Raw genomic sequence first — 21,475 nt, 5'->3', positions numbered from 1 at the left:
GGAAATGTATGAGTGGAGGCCTGTAGCCACCCCTAACCATCAGTGCATATCCTCTCAGGCCTGATGACCCCCAAAACCTTTTGTCTGGCTTAGGACAGCTGGAGAGCTTTAGAAAAAAGCTTACTTGAATATAAGAGCTACTGGCAAGTCTGCCTTTGTTGGTTCTTCTGGGGTAGGGTGGGATTCAGAAACATAGCCTGAAATGAATCTGAGTTGGTTAGAATGTGTCCATTTCTTAAATCAGATTGGATTTCTAAAGTTGTGAGGCTCTGCGTGGATTTTTTCCCAGGCCCCCCAGGATGGAAACAGAGTACCTGAAGAGATGCTTTGGAAACTGCCTGGCCCAGGCACTGGCGGAGGTGGCCAAAGTTCGGCCCAGTGACCCAATAGAGTACCTGGCTCACTGGCTTTGTCATTATCGGAAAACCATGAAGGCAAAAGAAGAGGTGTGTATGTGTACCAGTTCTGCCCGGGGTGGGGGTTGGGTGGGGGGGCTTCCAGCTTTCCCTAGAGTAATGCTGGAGCTGGCCTGGGAGCTTCTTGGTTTGGGCCCAGATATCCCTGAAGTGTGGGCAGTCTGGGGGCTGCAGAGGGAATCCAACACAAAGGATGCAGTGGAGTTGATGGCTTTAGAGCTACTAGCAGAATAAGGCTAGTTACAGGAGCAAGCTGGGCAGGTGTGAAGGGCTGGGTCTATCAGCAGGGAGGGCAGGCTCTTTTGTACATGCCACCGGGGTGCCGAACTGATTCAACTGTATCACATCACCTAGAACATGCAACAGGAGACCCAGCTGAAGGAGGAATATGACAGGAGCCTCAAGGAAGCAGAAATGGCAGAAATGCTGAAGCAAGAGGAGTATCAAATTCAACAGAAGTGTGAAATGGGTCACAAGGTAGGAAGAAGGAAATGAGCCCTGGGCACGCATATCACAAAGACAGAGACCAGGAAATCGGCAGGTCGGCTGCCACAGTGCAGTGCGCATGAGACTCCCAGTAGCCTGCGTTTTCCTCCATACTCGCACACTTACATATAAATCAATCTGACTGACAATCCCTGTGTATGAAAAAGAAATTTTAAAGGGCAATTCCATTTCAGATTTCGGGAAATACCATTGATGTTACCAGTTTAAAAAATTAGATTTTTAAGAAGTCTGATACTTCACCTGGAAAATATATTTTCATACAAGATACTTTGAGTTCTTTTAAAAAATTGTTTGATATTTTTTTCAGAAACCAGATATGGTTATCAGTGTATACTTCAGGTATATTGTAATATTTCATAGAAACTATTTACATATGTATTTTGTTTATTATGTACTGCTAACTTTTGCACCAAGCCACAGATGCCTCCTCTATGAAGCTGTAATGTTGCTGTGGTTAGTTGCTGTCAAATCAACTCTGACTCATGTCGAAGCTGTAAGAACGGACATAAATTATTAACTTGAAATAATTGGAAATAACTGTAGACTAGCATATCTTTTATCTTCCACGGTTTTATGACACAATCTCCTGAACGATGTCTTGGGCCATTTTATGCATTCTACAGAGCACAGTGATACCTGAATAGGGAATTGACTTAATTGCAATTCTGGACTTGATACCTGAGATCATTTTAACTATTCACTATGTCCTGTGAACTGAAATCTTTAATGCAGTCTGTACAATTCACTAGCTTTTGCATAAGCAATGCTAGTTGTATAGGATTTCCAAACCCAACTTTTTTTTTCCATTTTTATTTATTTGTATTGTACTTCAGGTGAAGGTTTACAGAACAAATAGTTTCTCATTAAACAGTCAGTACACGTATTGTTTTATGACATTGGTTAACAACCCCACAACATGTCAACCCTCTCCTTTCTTGACCTTCTTTTTTTTTTTTTTGTGAAAATAGATACACCATTTCAAAAATTTCTACATGCACAGTTCAGTGACATCGATTACGTTCTTCCAGTTGTGCTGCTGTTCTCACTTTAGATGAAGGTTTACAGAACAAAATAATTTTTCATTAAACAGTTAGTACACATGTTGCCCTACAACAGTGGTTAACAACCCCACTACATGTCAGCGCTGTCCTTACTCAACCTTGGGTTCCCTATCACCAGCTTTCCTGTCCCCTTCTGCCTTCAAGTCCTTGTCCCTAGACTGCCGTGCCTCATTAGTCTCGTTTTGTTTAATGGGGCTGTCCAATCCCCGGCTGAACGGTGAAACTCAGTAGTGACTTCATTAATGAGCTAAAAGGGTGTCTGGGGGCCATACTCTCGGGGTTTCTCCAGTCTCTTTTAGGCCAGTAAATCTAGTCTTTTTTTGTGTGTGTGTTAGAATTTTGTTCTACGTCCTTCTCCAGCTCTGTCCAGAACCCTCTGTTGTGATCCCTGTCAGAGCAGTCAGTGGTGGTAGCCGGGCACCATTTAGTTGTACTGGATTCAGTCTGGTGGAGGCCGTGGTAGTTGTGGTCCATTAGTCCTTTCGACTAATCTTTTCCTTGTATCCTATTCTCTTCATTCTGCCTTGCTCCCGAAGGGGTGAGACCAGTGGAATATCTTAGATGACTGCTCACAGGCTTTTAAGACCCCAGAAGCTACTCACCAAGGTAGAATGTAGAACATTGTCTTTATAAACTGTGTTATGCGAATTAAACTAGGTGTTCCCCGAGACCAGGGTCCCACAGCCCTCCGCCCAGCAATTCAGTCCCTCAGGGAGTTTGGATGTGTCTGTGGAGCTTCCATGACCTTTCCTTGTACAAGTTGTGCTGGTTTCCCCAGTAATGTGTACCATCTCACCCTTCACCAAAGATACCACTTACCTATTGTCTATTTAGTATTTCCCCCTCTCACTCCTCCCATCCCTCATAACCAACAAAGATTGTTTCTTTTTATGTGTAAACTTTTACATGAGTTTTTACAGTAGAGGTCTCACACAATATTTGTCCTTTTGTAATTGACTTATTTCACTCAGCATAATGTCCTCCAGTTTCATGCATGTTATGAGATGCTTCACAGGTTCATCATTGTTCTTTATCGTTGCGTAGTACTCCATTGTGTGTATGTACCATAGTTTGTTTATCCATTCATCTGTTGATGGGCATCTAGGTTGTTTCCATCATTTTGCTATTGTGAACAATGCTGCAATGAACCTGGGTGTGCATATGTCTATTCGAGTGACGACTCTTATTTCTCTAGGATATATTCCTAGCAGTGGGATTGCTGGATCGTATTGTATTTCTATTTCTAGCTTTCTAAGGAAGCGCCGTATCATTTTCCGAAATGTTGTATCATTTTGCATTCCCACCAACAGTGCGTAAGAGTTCCAATCTCCCTGCAGCCTCTCCAGCATTTGTTATTTTCAGTGCTTTTGATTTGTGCCAGTAATGCTGCCAAACCCAACTTTTTTTAAGACATGAAAATGTTATAAGCTTCTGTACGTTTGTACTAATATGCTCAGCTTTCCTCATAAACAATTGAGATTTATTTTTAAAGTCTAGATGTTTTGTAAATATATTAAATCAAAGCAAAGATGGTTTCACACCATTATTTGACATAGTCCAAGGGCACTCTCCCTCTGGAATGAGATAGTCTTTGAACAATAGTTGGAGGATGGGAGAGGTGAGGTCATTTAATAAAAGTTGTCCTCACCTTGCCACCCACTCTAACCCTTTTCTAACACCATGCTTCACTGTTAACAGAAATATATGTAAAGCAGGGAGAGACCCCCAAAATGAAACCACCATCCTCACTTTATGGTGCCTTTACTAAAGAATACTTTGCTCGTGCCAATATTTTGAATTGTCCCTTTATATTACACTCAGGAGGTTTAAACCCTGTAGCAATATTCCTTAATAAGATCTGGATGAGTAAAAGGCATGTCATTCCTCTGCCAGGTGTGAGACAAAAGTAATCATAAGGGACAATGGGAAATGAGAAGCTAGCATGATGCCTGGACCAAGTGCAAGTTCTCAGTGTTAGAGAAGAGTTTATATGCAAGTTGTAGTTATGGAAACTGATTGCCTTTGTTAGAAGAAAATAAAGAGAACCAAATGGGAATCTAAAACAAAGTGAATTTACCTGGCAAGGGAGAGCCATGACATTCAGGTACAAGTTACTCTCCAAGTGAAAGATGAAAGGCTAGATGAAAGCAAACAGGTGGTTGTTATGTTGTTGTTAGGTGCCGGTCAGAACTGAGTTGGTTCTGACTCATAGCGACCCTGTGTGCAACAGAACAAAACATTGCCCTGTCCTTTGCCATCCTCACAATCCTTGCTATGTTTGAGCCCATTGTTGTAGCCACTGCGTCAGTCCATCTCATTGAGGGTCTTCCTCTTTTTCATTGACCCTCTACTTTACCAAGCATGATGTCCTTCTCCAATGACTGACCCCTCCTGATAACATGTCCAAAGTACGTGAAACGAAGTCTTGACATCCTCATTTCTAAGGAGCATTCTGGCTGTACTTCTGCCAAGACAGATTTGTTTGTTCTTCTGGCAGTCCACAGTATTCAATATTCTTCACCAACACCATAATCCAAAGGCATCAATTCTTCTTTGGTCTTCCTTATTCATTGTCCAGCTTCGAAAGGATACGAGGCGATTGAAAATACCATGGCTTGGGTCAGGTGCACCTTAGGCCTCAAAGTGACATCTTCACTTTTTAACGCTTTAAAGAGGTATTTTGCAGCAGTTTTGCCCAATGCAATACATTGTTTATCAGAAAATGTTCTGCTGCTATTCGTAAGGTTTTCACTGGCCAGTTATTTTAGAAGTAAATCACTAGTACTTCTTCCTAGTCTTTCTTAGTCTGGAAGCTTCACCGAAATCTGTCCACCATGGGTGACCCTGTTGATATTTGAAATACTGGTGGCATAGCTTCCAGCATCACGGCAACATGCAAGCTGCCACAGTACGATAAACTGACAGACAAGTGGTAGAAAGAGGTGGAGGTACATCAAATAAGACGAGATTCTAAATTTTGATTTCTGGTTGGCCCATGAGGTGGATTGAAAACATTTCCTTGCTATTGGTCACCTTCGGATTTGGTGTCACTGGTGCTGGGAAGCCTGGGAACCCAGCCTGGGTTGGATAAGATTTCAACATGCCTGTTGGTTTAGCTAATGGGCTTATATACCATATTTTTACGCTAATGGGCTTATATACCATATTTTTATGCTAATGGGCTTGTATACTATATTTTTACACAAATAATGTAAGCTATCTATATTTGTTTGCCAACCGCTCCCTCCCCCGTGAAGTATTTTCATAAGCACCACAATGCCAATTATTTTTACATGTTGTTATAAAAAAGTTAGCACAGCATGCTTACAGAAGTACCTTGTGGGGGGAGGGAGCAGTTGGGAAACAAACATAGAAGGTGCATGTTATTTGTGTAAGAATAAGGTATACAAAGCAGAAGCTTGGCAAGATTTTTTCTTAATATACCTGTATTAAAGCTATCTTTGCCCGAGGAGCCCCAGTGGTGAAGTGGTTAAGTGCTGTGCTGCTAACTGAAAAGTTGGCAGTTTGAACCTACCAGTCACTCTGCAGGAGAAAGATGTGGCAGTCTACTTCCATAAAATTTACAGCATTGTAAACCCTGTGAGACAGTTCTACTTTGTTCGGTAGGGTCACTATGAGTTGGAATTGATTCCACAGCAGTGGGTATATGTGGTGTATCTTTACTTGCATATACCTTGGAGTTCCTGGATGGTGCAAATGGTTAACACACTCTGAATTAGCAGCCGAAAGATTGAAAGTTCAAGAGGTATCTCAGAAGAAAGGCCTGGTGATCTGCTTCCAAAAAATCATCCATTGAAAACCCTGTAGAAAACAAGTCTCAACAAATTTTAAAAGATTGAAATTATACAAAGTATCTTCTCTGACCACAAAGGAATAATATTATAAATTAACAGCAGAAGCAAAACTAGAAAACGCACAAATTCATGGAAACTAAACAACGCACTATTAAATAACTATTGGATCAAGGAATAAATCAAGAGCAAAATTTAAAAATACCTGGAGATAAATGAAAATGAAAACACACCATACCAAAACATATGGTATGCAGCAAAGGCAATCCTCAGAGGAGAGTTTATAGCAATAAATGCCTATGTTAAAAAAGATGAAAGATCTCAAATAGTCTAACTTTATAACTTGAGGAACTGTAAAAAGAAGAGCAAACTAAACTTAAAGCTACTAGAAGAAAAATAATCAAGATCAGAGCAGAAATAAATGAAATAGAGAACAGAGAAACAGTAGAGAGAATCAACAAGTCCATAAGTTGGTTCTTTGAAGAGATCAATAAAATTGGCAAACCTTTAGCTAGGCTGACAAAGAAACAAAAAGAGAAAATGGAAATAACCCAAATGAGAAATGAAAGCAAAAATATTACAACTGACCCAAGAGAAGTAAAAAGGATCAGAACAGAATACTATAAGCAACTGTACTCTCACAAAATTAATAACTTGGATGAAATGGACAAATTCCTCAAAACACATAACCTACCTAAACTGACTCAAAAGGAAGTAGAAAACCTCAACAGGCCCATAACAAGTGAAGATACTGAAAGAGTAGTAAGTCTCCCAACAAAGATAAGCCTGGGACCAGACAGCTTCACTGGGGAATTCTGCCAATTATTTAGAGAAGAACTGACACCACTCCTGTTCAATTCTTCCAAAACGTAGCAGAAGAAAGAACACTCCCTAATGCTTTCTGTGAAGCCAGCATTACCCTGGTACCAAAGTCAGACAAAGACACCACAAAAAAAGAAAACTACAGACTGATATCCCTTATGAACACAGATGATAAAATTCTCAACAAAATGTTAACAAACAGAATCCAACAGCATATTAAAAGAATTATACATCATGATCAAGTGGGATTTATTCCAAGAATGCAAGGTTAGTTCAATATTAGAAAATCGGTCAACGTAATATACTACATTAATAGAACAAGGGAAAAGAACCACAGGATCATCTCAATCGACGCAAAAAAGGCATTTAATAAAATACAGCACCCTTTCTTGATTAAAAACTCTCAACAAGATAGGAATAAAAGGGAAGTTCCTCAACAGCCAACATTATACTCAACAGAGAAAGATTGAGAGCTTTCCCCTTGAAAACGAGAACAAGATAAGGATGTACACTCTCACCACTCCTATTCAATATTGTACGAAGTACTAGCCAGAGCAATAATGCAAGAAAAAGAAATAAAAGGTATCAAAATTGGAAAGAAGAGGTAAAACTATCTCTGTTTGCACATGACATGATTGTATGTAGAGAAAACCTAAAGAATCTACTAAAAAACTTCTAGAACTAATAGAGGAATTTAGCAAAGTTGCAGGATACAAGGTCAACACACAAAAATCAGCTGGGTTTCTATACACCAGCAATGAGAAATCTGAAAAGGAGATTAAGAAAATAACTCAATTTACTATAGCATCTAAGAGAATAAAATATATAGAAATGAATTTACCCAAGAATGTGATTTATACAATGAAAATTATTTTTAAAAGCTGCTGAAAGAGACTAAAGAAGACCTAGATAGATAGAAAAGTATTAATATAGTCAAGATGTCAATACTACCCAAAGTGATCTACAGATAAAATGCAATCCCGATCAAAATTTCAACAGCATTCTTTACAGAAATGGAAAAACTACTCCTCAATGTTTTATGGAAATACAAGAGACCCCAAATAACCAAAGCAATTTTGAAGAACAAAGTAGGAGGCCTCACACTTCCCAACTTCAAAACATATTACACAGCTACAGTAAACAAAACATCCTGGTACTAGTTTAATGATAGACACATAGACCAATGGAATAGAATGGAAAATCTAGAAATAAATCCAAACATCTGTTGGCAATTGATTTTCAACAAGGGAGCCGAATCCATTCAAGGGGAAGGAACAATCTCATCAGCAAACTGTGCTGGCAAAACTAGATTTCCAAATGCAAAAAAAATGAAACAAGATCTATACCTCACATCATATATAAAAACTAATTCAAAATGGATCAAGGAATTAAATGTTAAATCTAAAACCATAAAATTCTTGGAAGAAAACACAGAAGCAAAGCTTTGGGACCTAGTTTTCTTCCATGGTAGATTATCAAACACAACAACACATGCACAAGCAACAGAAAACAAAGTAGATAACTGGGACCTCATAAAATTTACATACTTACGTTCATCTAAAGTCTTTATCAAAAGAGTAAAGAGACCACCTACTGACTGGGAAAAAATCTTTGGGAATGACATAACTGATAAGGGTCTGATATCTAAAGTATATAGAAAATGTGTGCAGCTTAACAATAAAAAGACAAATAACCCAATCAAAAAGTGGGCAAAGCACATGAAGACACACTTCACCAAAGAAGATATTCAAATGGCCAACAGACACATGAAAAGATGCTCAACGTAGACTGGAGGAACCCTGGAAAGCATGGCCCCTGGATTCTCTATCAGCCCAAAACTAAAACAATTACCGAGGCCAACTCTTCAGACAGGAATTGGATTGGACTGTGGGACATAAAGTGATATTCGTGAGGAGTGTGCCTCTTGGCTCAAGTAGATACAAGAGACTAAATGGGGGACTTCTGTCCAGAGGTAAGATGGGAAGGCAGAGAGGGTTAGGAGCTGGTTAAATGGACATGGGGAATCAGGGGTGGAAAGGAGGGGGGTGCTGTCACAGTATGGGGAGAGCAATTAAGGTCACATAACAATGTATGTATAAATTTTTGTATGAGAGACTAACTTGAAATCTAAACTTCATTTAAACTACAACAATAAAAAAAAAGATGCTCAACGTCATTAGCCATCAGAGAAATGCAAATCAAAACCACAATGAGGTAAGCGTTACTGAAGAAGAAGAAAAAAGTAGGAGGCCTCACACTACCTGATTTTAGAGTCTATTTTACAGCCATGGTAGTCAAAACAGCCTGGTACAGATACAACAGCAGACACATAGACTGATGAAACAGAATTGAGAACCCAGTAGTAAGTCCATCCATCTGTGAGCAGTTGGTATTTGACAAAGGGCCAAAGTCCATTGAATGGGGAAGTGACATTCTCTTTAACAAATGGTGCTGGCATAACTGGATATCCATCTGTTAAAAAAAATGAAACAAGATCCATACCTCACACTGTACACAAAAACTAAAAATGGATCAAAAACCTAAATATAAAATCTAAAACGATAATAATCATGGAAGAAAAAATAGAGACAATGCTAGGGGCCCTAATACATGACGTAAATAGTATACAAACCATAACTAACAATGCACAAACACCAGAAGAGAAACTAGATAACTGGGAGCTCCTAGAAGTTAAACACTTATGCTCAACAAAGACTTCACCAAAAGAGTGAAAAGAGAACCTACAGATTGGGAAAAAATTTTGGCTACAACATATTTGACAAGGATATAATCTCTAAACTCTACAAAATACTTCAACACCTCAATAACAAAAAGACAAATAATCCAATTAAAAAATGGGCAAAGGATATGAACAGACACTTTACTAAAGAAGACATTCAGGCAGCCAACAGACATGTGAGGAAATGCTCACGATCATTAGCCATTAGAGAAATGCAAATCAAAACTGCAGTGAGATACCATCTAACTCAACAATACTGGCACTAATCCAAAAAGTATAAAATAACAAATGTTGGAGAGGTTGTGGGGAGATTGGAACTCTTATGCACTCCTGGTGGGAATGTAAATTGGTGCATTTTGGAAAAGCTAGAAATGGAAATACCATATAATCCAGCAATCCCACTCCTAGGAATATACCCAAGAGAAATAAGAGCCATCACACGAATAGACATATGCACACCCATGTTCACTGCAGCACCATTCACAATACCAAACAGATGGAAACAACCTAAATGCCTATCAGCAGATGAATGGATAAACAAATTATGGTAGATACACACAATGGAATACTATGCAATGATAAAGAACAATGATGAACCCAGGAAACATCTCACAACATGGATGAATCTGGAGGGCATTATGCTGAGTGAAATAAGTCAGTCACAAAAGGACAAATATTTGTCCACTATTATAAGAGGGGTTCTGGTGGCACAGTGGTTAAGAGCTCAGCTGCTAATCAAAAGGTCAGCAGTTTGAATCCACAGCTGCTCCTTGGAAACCCTGTGGGCCAGTTCTACTCTGTTCTATAGGGTTGCTATGATTCAGAACCAACTCAATGGCACCTAACAATAACAACAACTATTATAAGATCTCAAGAAAAGGTTTACACACAGAAAAAAACATTCTTTGATGGTTACGAGGGTGGTGAGAAAGGGGGCGGGGAGCGCACTAACTAGATAGTAGACAAGTATCAACTTTGGTGAAGGGAAAGACAACACACAATACAAGGGAAGTCAGCACAGCTGGACCACAGCAAAAGCATGGAAGTTTCCTAGCACATCCAAACACTTTGAGGGACTGAGGGGCTGAGGACCATAGTCTCAGGGGACACCGAGGTCAATTGGCATAACATAGTTCATAAAGAAAATGTTCTACATCCCACTTTGGTGAGTGGCACCTGGGATCTTAAAAGCTCTTGAGTGGCCATCTAAGATACAACTGTTGGTCCCATCCTGTCCGGAGCAAAAGAGAATGAAGAAAACCAAAGACACAAGGAAAACATTAGGCCAAAGGACTAAAGAGACACATGAACCGGATACTCCACCAGCCTGAGCCCAGAAGAACTAGATGGTGCCTGGCTCCCACCACCAACAACTCTGACAGGGATCACAACAAAGAGTCCAGGACAAAACAGGAGAAAAATGTAGAACAGAATTCAAATTCACAAAAAAGGTCAGACTTACTGGTCTGACAGAGACTATAGAGGAACCCCCGAAAATGTGGCCTCCAGACACTCTGCTAACTCAGGACTGAAACCACTCCTGAAGCCCACTTTTCAAAGATTAGACAGACCTAAAAAACAATAACACACATGAGGAACATGCTTCTTAGTTCAGTCAAATATACAAGACCAAATGGGCAACTCCTGTTCAAAAGCAAGATGAGAAGGCAGGAAGGGACAGGAATTGGACGAATGGACACAGGGAACCTGGGGTGGAAAGGGGGAGCGTGCTGTCACATTGCGAGAATTGCAACCAATATCACAAAATATATAGAGTTTTGAATAAGAAATTAACTTAAGCTGTAAACTTTCACCTAAAGCACAACAAAATTAAAAAAAAAAAAACCCACACACAATGAGATACCATTTCACTCCCACTAGGATGGCTAAGATTGAGGAAAAAAACACGCACACACACACACAAATAACAAGTGTTGGAGGGAATCTGAAGAAATTGGAACCCTCATCCATTACTGGTAGGAATGCAAAATAGACAGCCATTGTGGAAAACAGTCTTGCAGTTCCTCAAAAAAGAGGTAGAGCTGCTTTATAACCTAGCCATTTCACTCCTAGGTATACGCCCTAGGGATCTAATAGAAGTGACACAAACAGACATATGCACACCTACGTTCATTACAGCACTATTCACAATAGCAAAAAGATGGAAACAACCTAAGTGTCCATCAACAGATGAATGGATAAGTAAAATGTGGTACATACATAACAGTGGAATACTATTCAGCGATAAAGAAAAATGAGCTCCAAAACGTCTTAGAACGTGGATGAACCTGGAGGACATTATGTTGAATGAAATGTCAGTCACACAAAAAAACATTGTGTGTTCTCACTTTTATGAAATGGTACAAACAGGCAAATGTATGGAAACTGATGTTCATTAGTGATTATCAGGGATGTGGGGCCGGGGGAGAGGGGAATTGTCTCTTTAGATAGCAGGCACTTGTTATTTTTGGTGATGGGAAAGGCAACGCTGAATGAGGGCGAAGTGCACACAGTTTGACAAAGGTAAATGATGTCACTAAAAAATACCCAAAAAAAAAGGACCTTTTGGAAATTGCTTTGGCATGTATAACTTTGAGACAACAGTGACAACAATCAAAAAAATATATGTGGGTATATATGTATGTAGAAATATATTTGTATAGGTATGTATATGTGAGTATATATGTGAGTATATATGTGTATTTACAAGTGAATGCTTATGTATATGCATGTATGTGAATGTACGTACATGTATTCATATATATAATAAAGCACATAGGGGGCACAGTTATGGACACTTCTTAGACATAACAAACACCTCAGTGGTTTGGTTTCCTGGGTTTGAAGGATTAGGACCATAATCTGCTGGGACATTTCAGTCAGTTAGCATAACATAGTTCATAAAGTTTATGTTCTATATCCTAGTTTGGTGAGTAATGTCTAGGGTCTTAAAAGAGTGCTAGCAGCCATCTAAGATACAACTATTGGTCTCTACTCATCTGGAGCAAAAGAAAAAGAAGGAAACCAAAGACTCAAAAAAGAAACTAGTCTACAGAACTAGCAGCCTACTGAACCATGGCCTCATCTACCTGGAGACCAGGAGAACTAGTTGGTGCCCAGTGCCACTACCGACCAATCTAATTAGGGCCACAATAGATGGGCTGTGATAGAATGGGAGAAAAATGTAGAACAGAATCTCAAACTCCTTAAAAAAAGAAAAAAAGATGTACTGGATGGGCTGGAGGACTCCCGGAGACTGCTGCCCTGAGATACTCTTTAAACCTTGAACCACCGCTAGCTGCTGAGGTCATCTTTTAGCTAAATAACAAATTGACTCACAAAATAAACAATATCACCCTTGAGTACTGTACTTTTTTCAGAAATCATCTGCATGAGACTAAACGATCAATAATTAATTTAAAACAAAGATTAGAATGTAAAGGGGCAGGGAAACTATGTTAATGGAAGGAGAACAATCTGAATGGAAATATGGAGAATGTTCATGCATTGTGAAGAATGTAACCAATGTCACTGAACAACTTGTATAGAAATCATTGAATGGGACCTAAACTGCTGTGTAAACCTTCAGCAAAAACACAATAAAATACTATTTTAAAAAAGAAAGAAAGAAATCCCTGTGGAGCACTCTTCTTTTCTTACGCGCGTGCAGTCGCCATGAGTTGTAGTTGAGTAGATGGCAGTTGGTTTTTGTTTTTGTTTTGTTTTGTTTATGGTTTTTGGTTCTGGTTTTTGCTTGTATACACCTTAGAAAGTCTTTGATTACACTGGTCTAGTAGGTATGTCAAAAGAGGGGTAGAAACAATTTCTATGTGTGGTAGAGATCATACCCAATTATAGGAATAAAAAGTGCTTTATAGAGGAGGTAGCATTTGTTAGGCCTAGGAGAAAGCTGGCAAAGGTTACCCTCATACTGATTTCATTTCAGTAATCAGAGGCAGCTCTGAGTAAGTCAGCCATAATTTTATTTCTATGTCTGAAGCAATTCCGTTTGTTTATAAATATCTGAACCACAAAAATGTTTCAGAAATACATTTTTTAGAATCAACACAGGTATTGACTGTATAGATAGACTCATAGCACTTTGAAGTTGGAAGGGTCCTTAGAGATCATGTGGTCAGGCCCTTCACTGACTTCTCTGCAGCACCCCCATGTGGTTCTACAATGACCTCTTGGGCTCCCAGACAAAGATGGGAATGGAGGTGGCTGGTGGAACATAAGTCCCAGGATTCCTGCTTCAGCCATGGACTGGATTTACATAGATGTTAGGCTGCTTGATGCTGTCTCATAGGTCACTGAAACTGTATTTATTTTCCGCATTTTTTCTCTCTGTGCTTCAGTTTGGTTAATTTTTATTGATCTGTCTTCAAATTCACTGACCCTTTCTGCAACATCCAATATTCTATTTAACTATTCAGTAATTTTTTTTTCCTTATAGATATTGTACTTTTCAGTTCTGTAATTTCCATCTGGCTCCTTTTTATAATTTCTGCTTTCTCTGCTGATATTCCCTATCTTTTCACTCACTGTTCCATATTTTCCCCTTAAATTTTTGAAAATATTTGTAATAGCTGTTTGAAAGTCCTTGTCTGTTAATTTCATCATCTTTGTCATTTGGGGATCTGTTTCTATTAACTGCTTTTTCTCTTTTCCTGCTTCACGTCAGTGATTATTATTTTTATACTGAATATGGTAGATAGTATTTTGTAGGGAGTCTAGATTGGTTTTTTTTTTTTTTTTTCCTCCTTTAAAAATGTTGAGTTTTGTTCTAGCAGGCAGCTAAATATTTGGTGGGTCATCTTCATCTAATAAGGTTTGTTTTTATGCTTCGTTAGAGCAGACCTATTTCTTAGTCTTAGGCATGACTCTTGGGCATAACGTGGCTTTTCTGTGATCTCATCTGAATGCCTGAGATTCTACCCCCTAATTCCCACACATTAGCATAGCTCACTATCAACTCACCTATTCTCTTCACAAGTATATTTTTATATAGTTGAAACCACAAATTAAGTATGGTTTGAAGTTTGCTTTTTCATTCATGTAATAGAATATTATGCAGTCATTTAAAATGGCAACTGTGAAGAACACATAGCAACATGCATAATGCTAAGAATATAAGTGTTAATTTTTAACAGTTACTTTTACTGCATTAATTAAGATAATTGTGGCTCTTCTTCCATTTATTAATGTAATGAACTTACACTGATAAATTTTCTTATATTGAACCATTCTTGCATTCCTGGAAAATTAGTAACTTTTACCAAAGTATTTGATTCACCTTTACTTCCCCTATCTTTTGCAGCATCTCCTGGATTTATTTTTCTTTTTATTTGAATACTTTCTGTAAGAGTGTTTTTAATGTGGGCTTTTAATATGACAATTGTTCTGAGACCTTGTAGCATTAGAATATTTTTCTTACATACTCATACTTGAATGATGATTTGGCTGGACACAAAATCTTGGTTAAAATAAGAGCAGGTTAAATTTTTAATAACCATCAAAAGAATAAAAATACAGCATATAGCTTTCAGAATGTTGTTGTTGATAATTGTGTGCCATCAAGTCAATTTTGATAGAAACCCCATGAGACAGAGTAGAACTGCCCTAAGGGTTTTTGAGGTTGTAATCTTTATGGGAGGAAATCTCCAGGTCTTTCCCCTGCAGAGCTGCTGGGTGTGTTTGAACCTCCAACCTTCTGGTTAGCAGCTGAGTGCTTAACGGTTGTGCCACCAGGGTTCCTTAGCTGTCAGACTAGTAAAGGAAAAATAAAGAAAATGAAATCAAGTCAACAGAAGACAGGGAAGGGGAAAGGAGAAAAGAGAAACATAGATGAAGGAAGAGCAATAGAAATAAATTCATGTCAGTACTCATACTATATGAAAATGGACTAACTCACCATTTACAAGACAGAAAGTGTCATACTGGATTTTTTTTAAATCCATTTGTATGCGTTAAGATGTAATTAAAACAGTAGGTCATGGAAAAGTTGAGACAAAATTAGTCAAAAGATTATTATTTGCAATATATTAATTTAAGACAAAATAAGATTTATAACAAAAAGCATTGTTAGCTCAGATAGTAGACTTAAAACTTTTTTAAAAATTTTATTGTGTTTTAGGTGAAAGTTTACAGCACAAATTACTTTTTCATTCAAAAAATTTAAACACAGATTGTTCTATGACATTAGTTACAATCCCTGCAATGTCTCAGCAAGCTCACCCTTTCCCTTTCCCCCTGGGTTCTCAGTGTCCGTTCATCCAGTTTTCCTGTCCCTTTCTGCATTCGCACCTTGGTTTTGGGCAGGTGTTGCCCATTTGGTCTCATATACTTGATTAAACTAAGAAGCACGTTCCTCACCTGTGTGTTTGTTTTATAGGCTTGTCTAATCTTTGGCTGAAAGGTGGACTTTGGGAGTGGCTTCATTTCTGAGTTAGCAGAGTGTCCAGGGGCCATAGTCTTGGGAGTTCCTCCAGTCACTATCAGATGGATAAGTCTGGTCTTGTTTTTGTAATTTGTGAATTTTGTTCTGCATTTTTCTCCCACTCTGCCTGGGACCCTCTACTGTGATCCCTGTCAGAGCAGTCGGTGGTGGTAACCGGGCACCATCTAGTTCTTCTGGACTCAGGCTGGTGGAAGCTGTGGTTTATGTAGTCCAGTAGTCCTTTGGACTTATATTTTCCTTGTGTCTTTGGTGTTCTTCATTCTCCTTTGCTCCGAATGTGCTGGGACCAATAGATGTATCGTGGGTGGCCGCTTGCACTCTTTTAAGACCCCAGACATTACTCACCAAGCTAGGATATAGAACATAAACTTTATGAACTATGTTATGCCAATTGACTGAAATGTCCCACCAGACTATGGTCCTAATCTTTCAAACCCAGGAAACAAATCCATTGATGTGTTTGGTTATGTCTAACAAGTATGTCTAAGAATAGATGTATCTTAGATGGCCACTTGCAAGCTTTTAAGACCCCAGACACTACTCATCAAAGTAGGATGTAGAACATTTTTTTTATGAACTGTGTTATGCCAATTGACCTAGATTTCCCCCGAGACCATGGTGCCCAGCCCTCAGCCCCAGTGACTCAGTCCCCTTAATGTGCTTGGATGTGTCTAGGAAGCTTCTATGAGTTTGCCTTGGTCAAGTTGTGCTGATTTTCCCTATACTGTGTTTTGTCTTTCCTTTCACCAAAATTAACACTTGTCTACTATCTAGTTAGTGATTTCCCCCTCCGCCTTTTCTCTCCCTCATAACCATCAAAGATTGTTTTCTTCCTCTGTGTAAACCTTTTCTTAGGTCTTTATAATAGTGGTCTCATACAATATTTGTCCTTTTGTGACTGACTTATTTCACTTAGCGTAATGCCCTCCAGATTCATCCATGTTGTGAGATGTTTCACAGATTCACCATTGTTCTTTATTGTTGCATAGTATTCCATTGTGTGTATGTACCACAATTTGTTTATCCATTCATCTGTTGATGGACACTAGACATTTGTTATTTTTGGTGGTGGGAAAGGTTAACACCAAATGAAGATGAAGTGTATACAGCTTGACGAAGGTAAACGGTGTCACTAAAAAGAACACAAGAAAAAAGATCTGTTGGTAATTGCTATGGAATATATAATTTTGAAACAACAGCAAAAACAATCAAAACATATATATGTGGGTGTTATATTTATGTATGTAGGCATATATGTGTATAGGTATGTTCGTATGTGGGTAAATATAGGTGTATGCATATATATTTGCAACTACGTGACCATATGCACATATATTCATATATATAATAAAGCACATAGGGGGCATAGTTATGGATACTTCTTAGACATAACCAAACACTTTGCAGGATTGGATTTGCTGGGTTTGAAGGATTAGGACCATAGTCTCTTGAGACATCTCAGTCAACTGGCATAATAGAATTCATAAAGTTATGTTCTACATCCTAGTTTGGTGAGTAGTGCCTGGGGCCTTAAAAGCTTGCAAGTGGCCATCTGCGATACAACTATTGGTCTCTACTCATCCAGAGCAAAAGAAAAAGAAGGAAGCTAAAGACTCAAGAAACTAGTCTATATGAACCACGGCCTCATCTACCCTGAGACCGGAAGAACTAGATAGTGCCCAGCTACCACTACCTACTGTTCTAACCAGGCACACAAAGAATGGTCCCAGAAAGAATGGGAGGAAATCAAATTCTTAAAAATAATGCCGGACTTACTGGACCAGTAGAGACTAGAGAAACCCCTGAGATACCCTTGAAACTTTGAACTGAAACCTCTTCCAGAAGTCACCTTTCCACTAAATAACAGATTGGCTCGTCATCACCCAGGAGTACTGTGCTTCTTTAATTAAAAAAAAAAAAAAATCATCTATATGAGATGATATGATCAACATCTATCCTAAAGCAAAGATGAGAAGGTGGGGGGTGACAGTGGGGGCAAGGAAGCTAGATTAATGGAAATGAAACAACCAGAATGAAGATCATGAGAATGCTAACACATTGTGGAAAATGTAACCAATGTCACTGAACGATATGTATAGAAATTGTTAAATGGGAACGTAATTTGCTGTGTAAACTTTCACCAGAAACAGGACAAAAAAATTTTTTTTAATTAAAAGACATCATAAGTGCGTATGATCCTATGGACTTCGCAAATGCCAATGAGATTGCTCTATTTTAAGGGCAATGCCTAACAGCACCCTGAAAATGAAGGGGAAAAATGCTTACAGGGTCAGTTTTTGAAAAGAGCAGCTTACCATCCTCTGGACTATGTTTACAGATCGGACATTCGAGAAACCACAGGCAATTGGAAAGAGCAAGAAACCACGGTGCTTCAAGAATATCAAAATTAATCAGCTTTCAGTAGAATGGAAATGGAATAAAGAAGCTTGGCTGATGGGAGCAATTTACAGAGTTTTAAATAAACTCAACAATTCCATGAAAAAACAAAATTGAAGCATTCTTTTGTTCATTGTCAGTGTTACTTGTCATTGGTCACTGCCCCTGTCCGATATTAAATTAATTTTTTTCCACCATCCACAATGTTGGTCCTACAACCTCTGGATAATGGCATTATCCAAAATATTAAACTACAGGAAGCTATTGCTTCAAAAAATGATTACCAACACTAAGATGTGCAAGATGGCATCAGAGATTTCAGGGAAAATTGATGTGCTTGATGCAGTTTCATTTCTTAAGTGATCAATCAAAATGGTTAAGGAAGAAACCATAAGAAAATGCTTTAAGAACTTCAGTTTCTTACTTGGCAGTGACAATAGTATACAAAGCAAAACAGTCACCAAGCCCAATAACATGCAGATTCAGGATGCAATGAATGACAACTATAGTGGTGTTTCAGAAAATAGGGTTAGTCCTGCATCTTACGTTGATATCGGCAAAGACATTGCCACAGAAATGGACGATATAAACCTGCAAGAAATGATGGACGCACAATCTAAGGACAACAACAATGAAGATGATGAACACCTACCTTTAGAAGAGCCAGTGCCTGTAAATCAAACACAAGTTTCCAGCTATGTAAGTGCTTTGAAGGAATTTGGAAAAGTTAAAGGAGACCAAGAGTTTTTCATAAGGTTACAGACCTAGGAATTTGTTTCAATAATTTCATCAAAAAACGAAAACTTAAAGTTGACTTTAGATGTTTTTATTAAAAAGTGAATTTTACCCATATCTTTGTTTGGACAGTATATGCACATATCTGTACATAATTTGAATAAACATGCAAATCATAAAAAATGGTTTAGTTTCTTTTCCAGTCCTATAAAATCAAAAAGAAACATTTTCTGGGTGTTTATAAGGTAGAATTCTTAATAGAGAGTGATAGAAAAGTGATAAAACTGTACCATGTGAAAGGCAGAAAACTTGGGAGACTCAGAAAAACGAGGCAGTCCTGTCACGTTTCGGCTCTCACAGGTTTCACTGTATATAGAAGAGGACTTGAAGCACTTACTGATGAAGATCTAAGACCACAATCTTTAGTATGAATTACACCTCAACATAAAGGAAACAGAAATCCTCACAACTGGACCAATAAGCAACATCAAAAAAAAAAAAAAAAAAACTGGAGAAAATACTGAAGTTGTCAAAGATTTCATTTTACTTGGATCCACCATCAACGCTCATGGAAGTAGCAGTCAAGAACTCAAACAATGTATTGCACTGGGCAAATCTGCTGCAAAAGACCAAAAAGCAAAGATGTCACTTTGAAGACTAAGGTGTGCATGATCCAAACCATGATATTTCAGTTGCCTCATATGCATGCGAAAGTTGCACAATGAATAAGGAAGACCAGAGAAGAATTAATGCACTTGAATTATGGTGTTGGCAAAGAATAATGAATATACTATGGACTGCCAGAGGAATGAACAAATGTTTCTTGGAAGAAGTACACCCAGAATGCTCCTTAGAAGCAAGAATGGTGGGACTTTGTCTCACTTACTTTGGACATGTTATCAGGAGGGACCAATCCCTGAAGAAGGACATCATGTTTGGTAAAGTAGAGGGTCAGCAAAAAAGAGGAAGACCCTCAACAAGATAGACTGACACAGTGGCTGCAACAATGAGCTGAAACATAGCAACGATTGTAAGGATGGCGCAAGACCAGGCAGTGTTCATTCTGTTGTGTCTGGGGTCTCTATGAGTCAGAACCCACTCAATGGCACCTACAACAAAAACAACATATGTAGAGAGAGATATATACATAAACACACACATGTACACACACGTACACAAACATGCAAAATAGAATACTATGTAGCTTTGCAAATAATGATGTAGATCTATATTTATTGGCCTGGAAAGATGTCCCAAGATATACCATCGAGTGAAAAAAAAATTATCTAATGTAATTCCATGTGTGGGGTAATAGGAATAAAGAGCAATAAGTGTATTCGTTAAGGGCTCATAGGCTCAAGAATAAGGACCAGCTACATTAGAATAAAATGAAATACTTGATAAAAATACACATTCCTAGGTTCAGCCCAGATCGATTGAATTCATAGCTCAGGAAAGTACTGGGAATTTGTATTGTTATCAAGCTCCTCTGGTAATTCTGTTGCACAGCTTCATTTTCAAGCTACTAGCAGTAGTTTCAAATGAAGAAATAACACAATGTGGTGGCCTATTTGCTGTAAGGGATGAAAGAGCGGGGAGAATCATCCATTCAAAAAATCTTCATTGAGCACAAGAAGAGAGTGCTGTGATGGGCCCAAAGTGAGATACAAACAAGAATACAGTTTTCTTTGACCTTGTGGAACCAGGGAATGCCACTAGCTCTTGGAATCCCAGTACCAAGTTAATATTGGGTACCAAATAAACGGTGCAAACAAATGGGTTGATGTGGGCTGGACAGTGTGAAAGAGGAGAAGTTGAATTGGGCCTCAGTGAATGGATAAATTTGGATTGGACGGCAGGCATGAACCAGAGGTTTCTAGCTCTTTCTAAATCACTTGCCATACCTGAGGGTATTTTAGTCTTTGCTGAAAACCTTTTTGCTTTTTTGTTTTCTATTAGGTACCTGTTTCTGTAGCTCTATCTACCAAGAAGACCATATTCAACCAGGAAAGTGTTAAGCCACTTGAGGAGGCCTTGGAGCAGGAACCCCTGCCAGGTACCTCCAAGAACCCTCCAGGAATGCTTTGACAGATTCCCTCTTCGGAGTTAGCTGGCCAGACTACTGAAACTTCGAAACTCCACAAATACCTCCCAAAACCCCTTATGACTCCGTATCTCTCTATTACCTCGTCAGAAGATAGATGATGCTTCCCTCAAAATTTCAAGCCAAGAAAACAGCCAGCTAGAAGGGCTCTTACTTGAAGATGACAATCATGTTGTTTAAACCAATACGAGGGGCTCTGGAAGGAGATGTCTGTAGGAAATCTCCAGCCCAGGTCCTGTTCTGATAGCCATAAAAATCTCTTAATCATGTGGAGATTTGTTAGAAGATAAAATAAACTCAGAAGAAGGATTTAAAAGAAGTAATCAAACCGATGAGTCTTTTTTCCTCTTGTTGTATCTTTTTTTTGGAGACTGTACTGTGAAAACATCCATCTCATGTGTTCATGTCTTAAGCTGCACTT

At 38.6% G+C, this 21,475-nt stretch overlaps 1 protein-coding gene across 1 annotated transcript; it reads left to right on the top strand.

Moving 5' to 3' along the window:
* The first annotated feature begins 299 nt into the window (after window positions 1–299).
* DYDC2 (DPY30 domain containing 2) lies at window positions 300–21,451 on the top strand. The gene is given in 3 exon segments (XM_023740890.1): window positions 300–446; window positions 771–893; window positions 20,910–21,451. Coding segments are annotated over 3 exon segments (516 nt in total). The 3' UTR covers window positions 21,156–21,451.
* The last annotated feature ends 24 nt before the right edge of the window (window positions 21,452–21,475 follow it).

This window comes from Trichechus manatus, unplaced genomic scaffold, assembly GCF_000243295.1.
Source record: "Trichechus manatus latirostris isolate Lorelei unplaced genomic scaffold, TriManLat1.0 scaffold00166, whole genome shotgun sequence".
NCBI lineage: Eukaryota > Metazoa > Chordata > Mammalia > Sirenia > Trichechidae > Trichechus > Trichechus manatus.
Note: the sequence above shows the minus strand (reverse complement) of the source record. Positions and strands in the feature narration are given on the sequence as shown.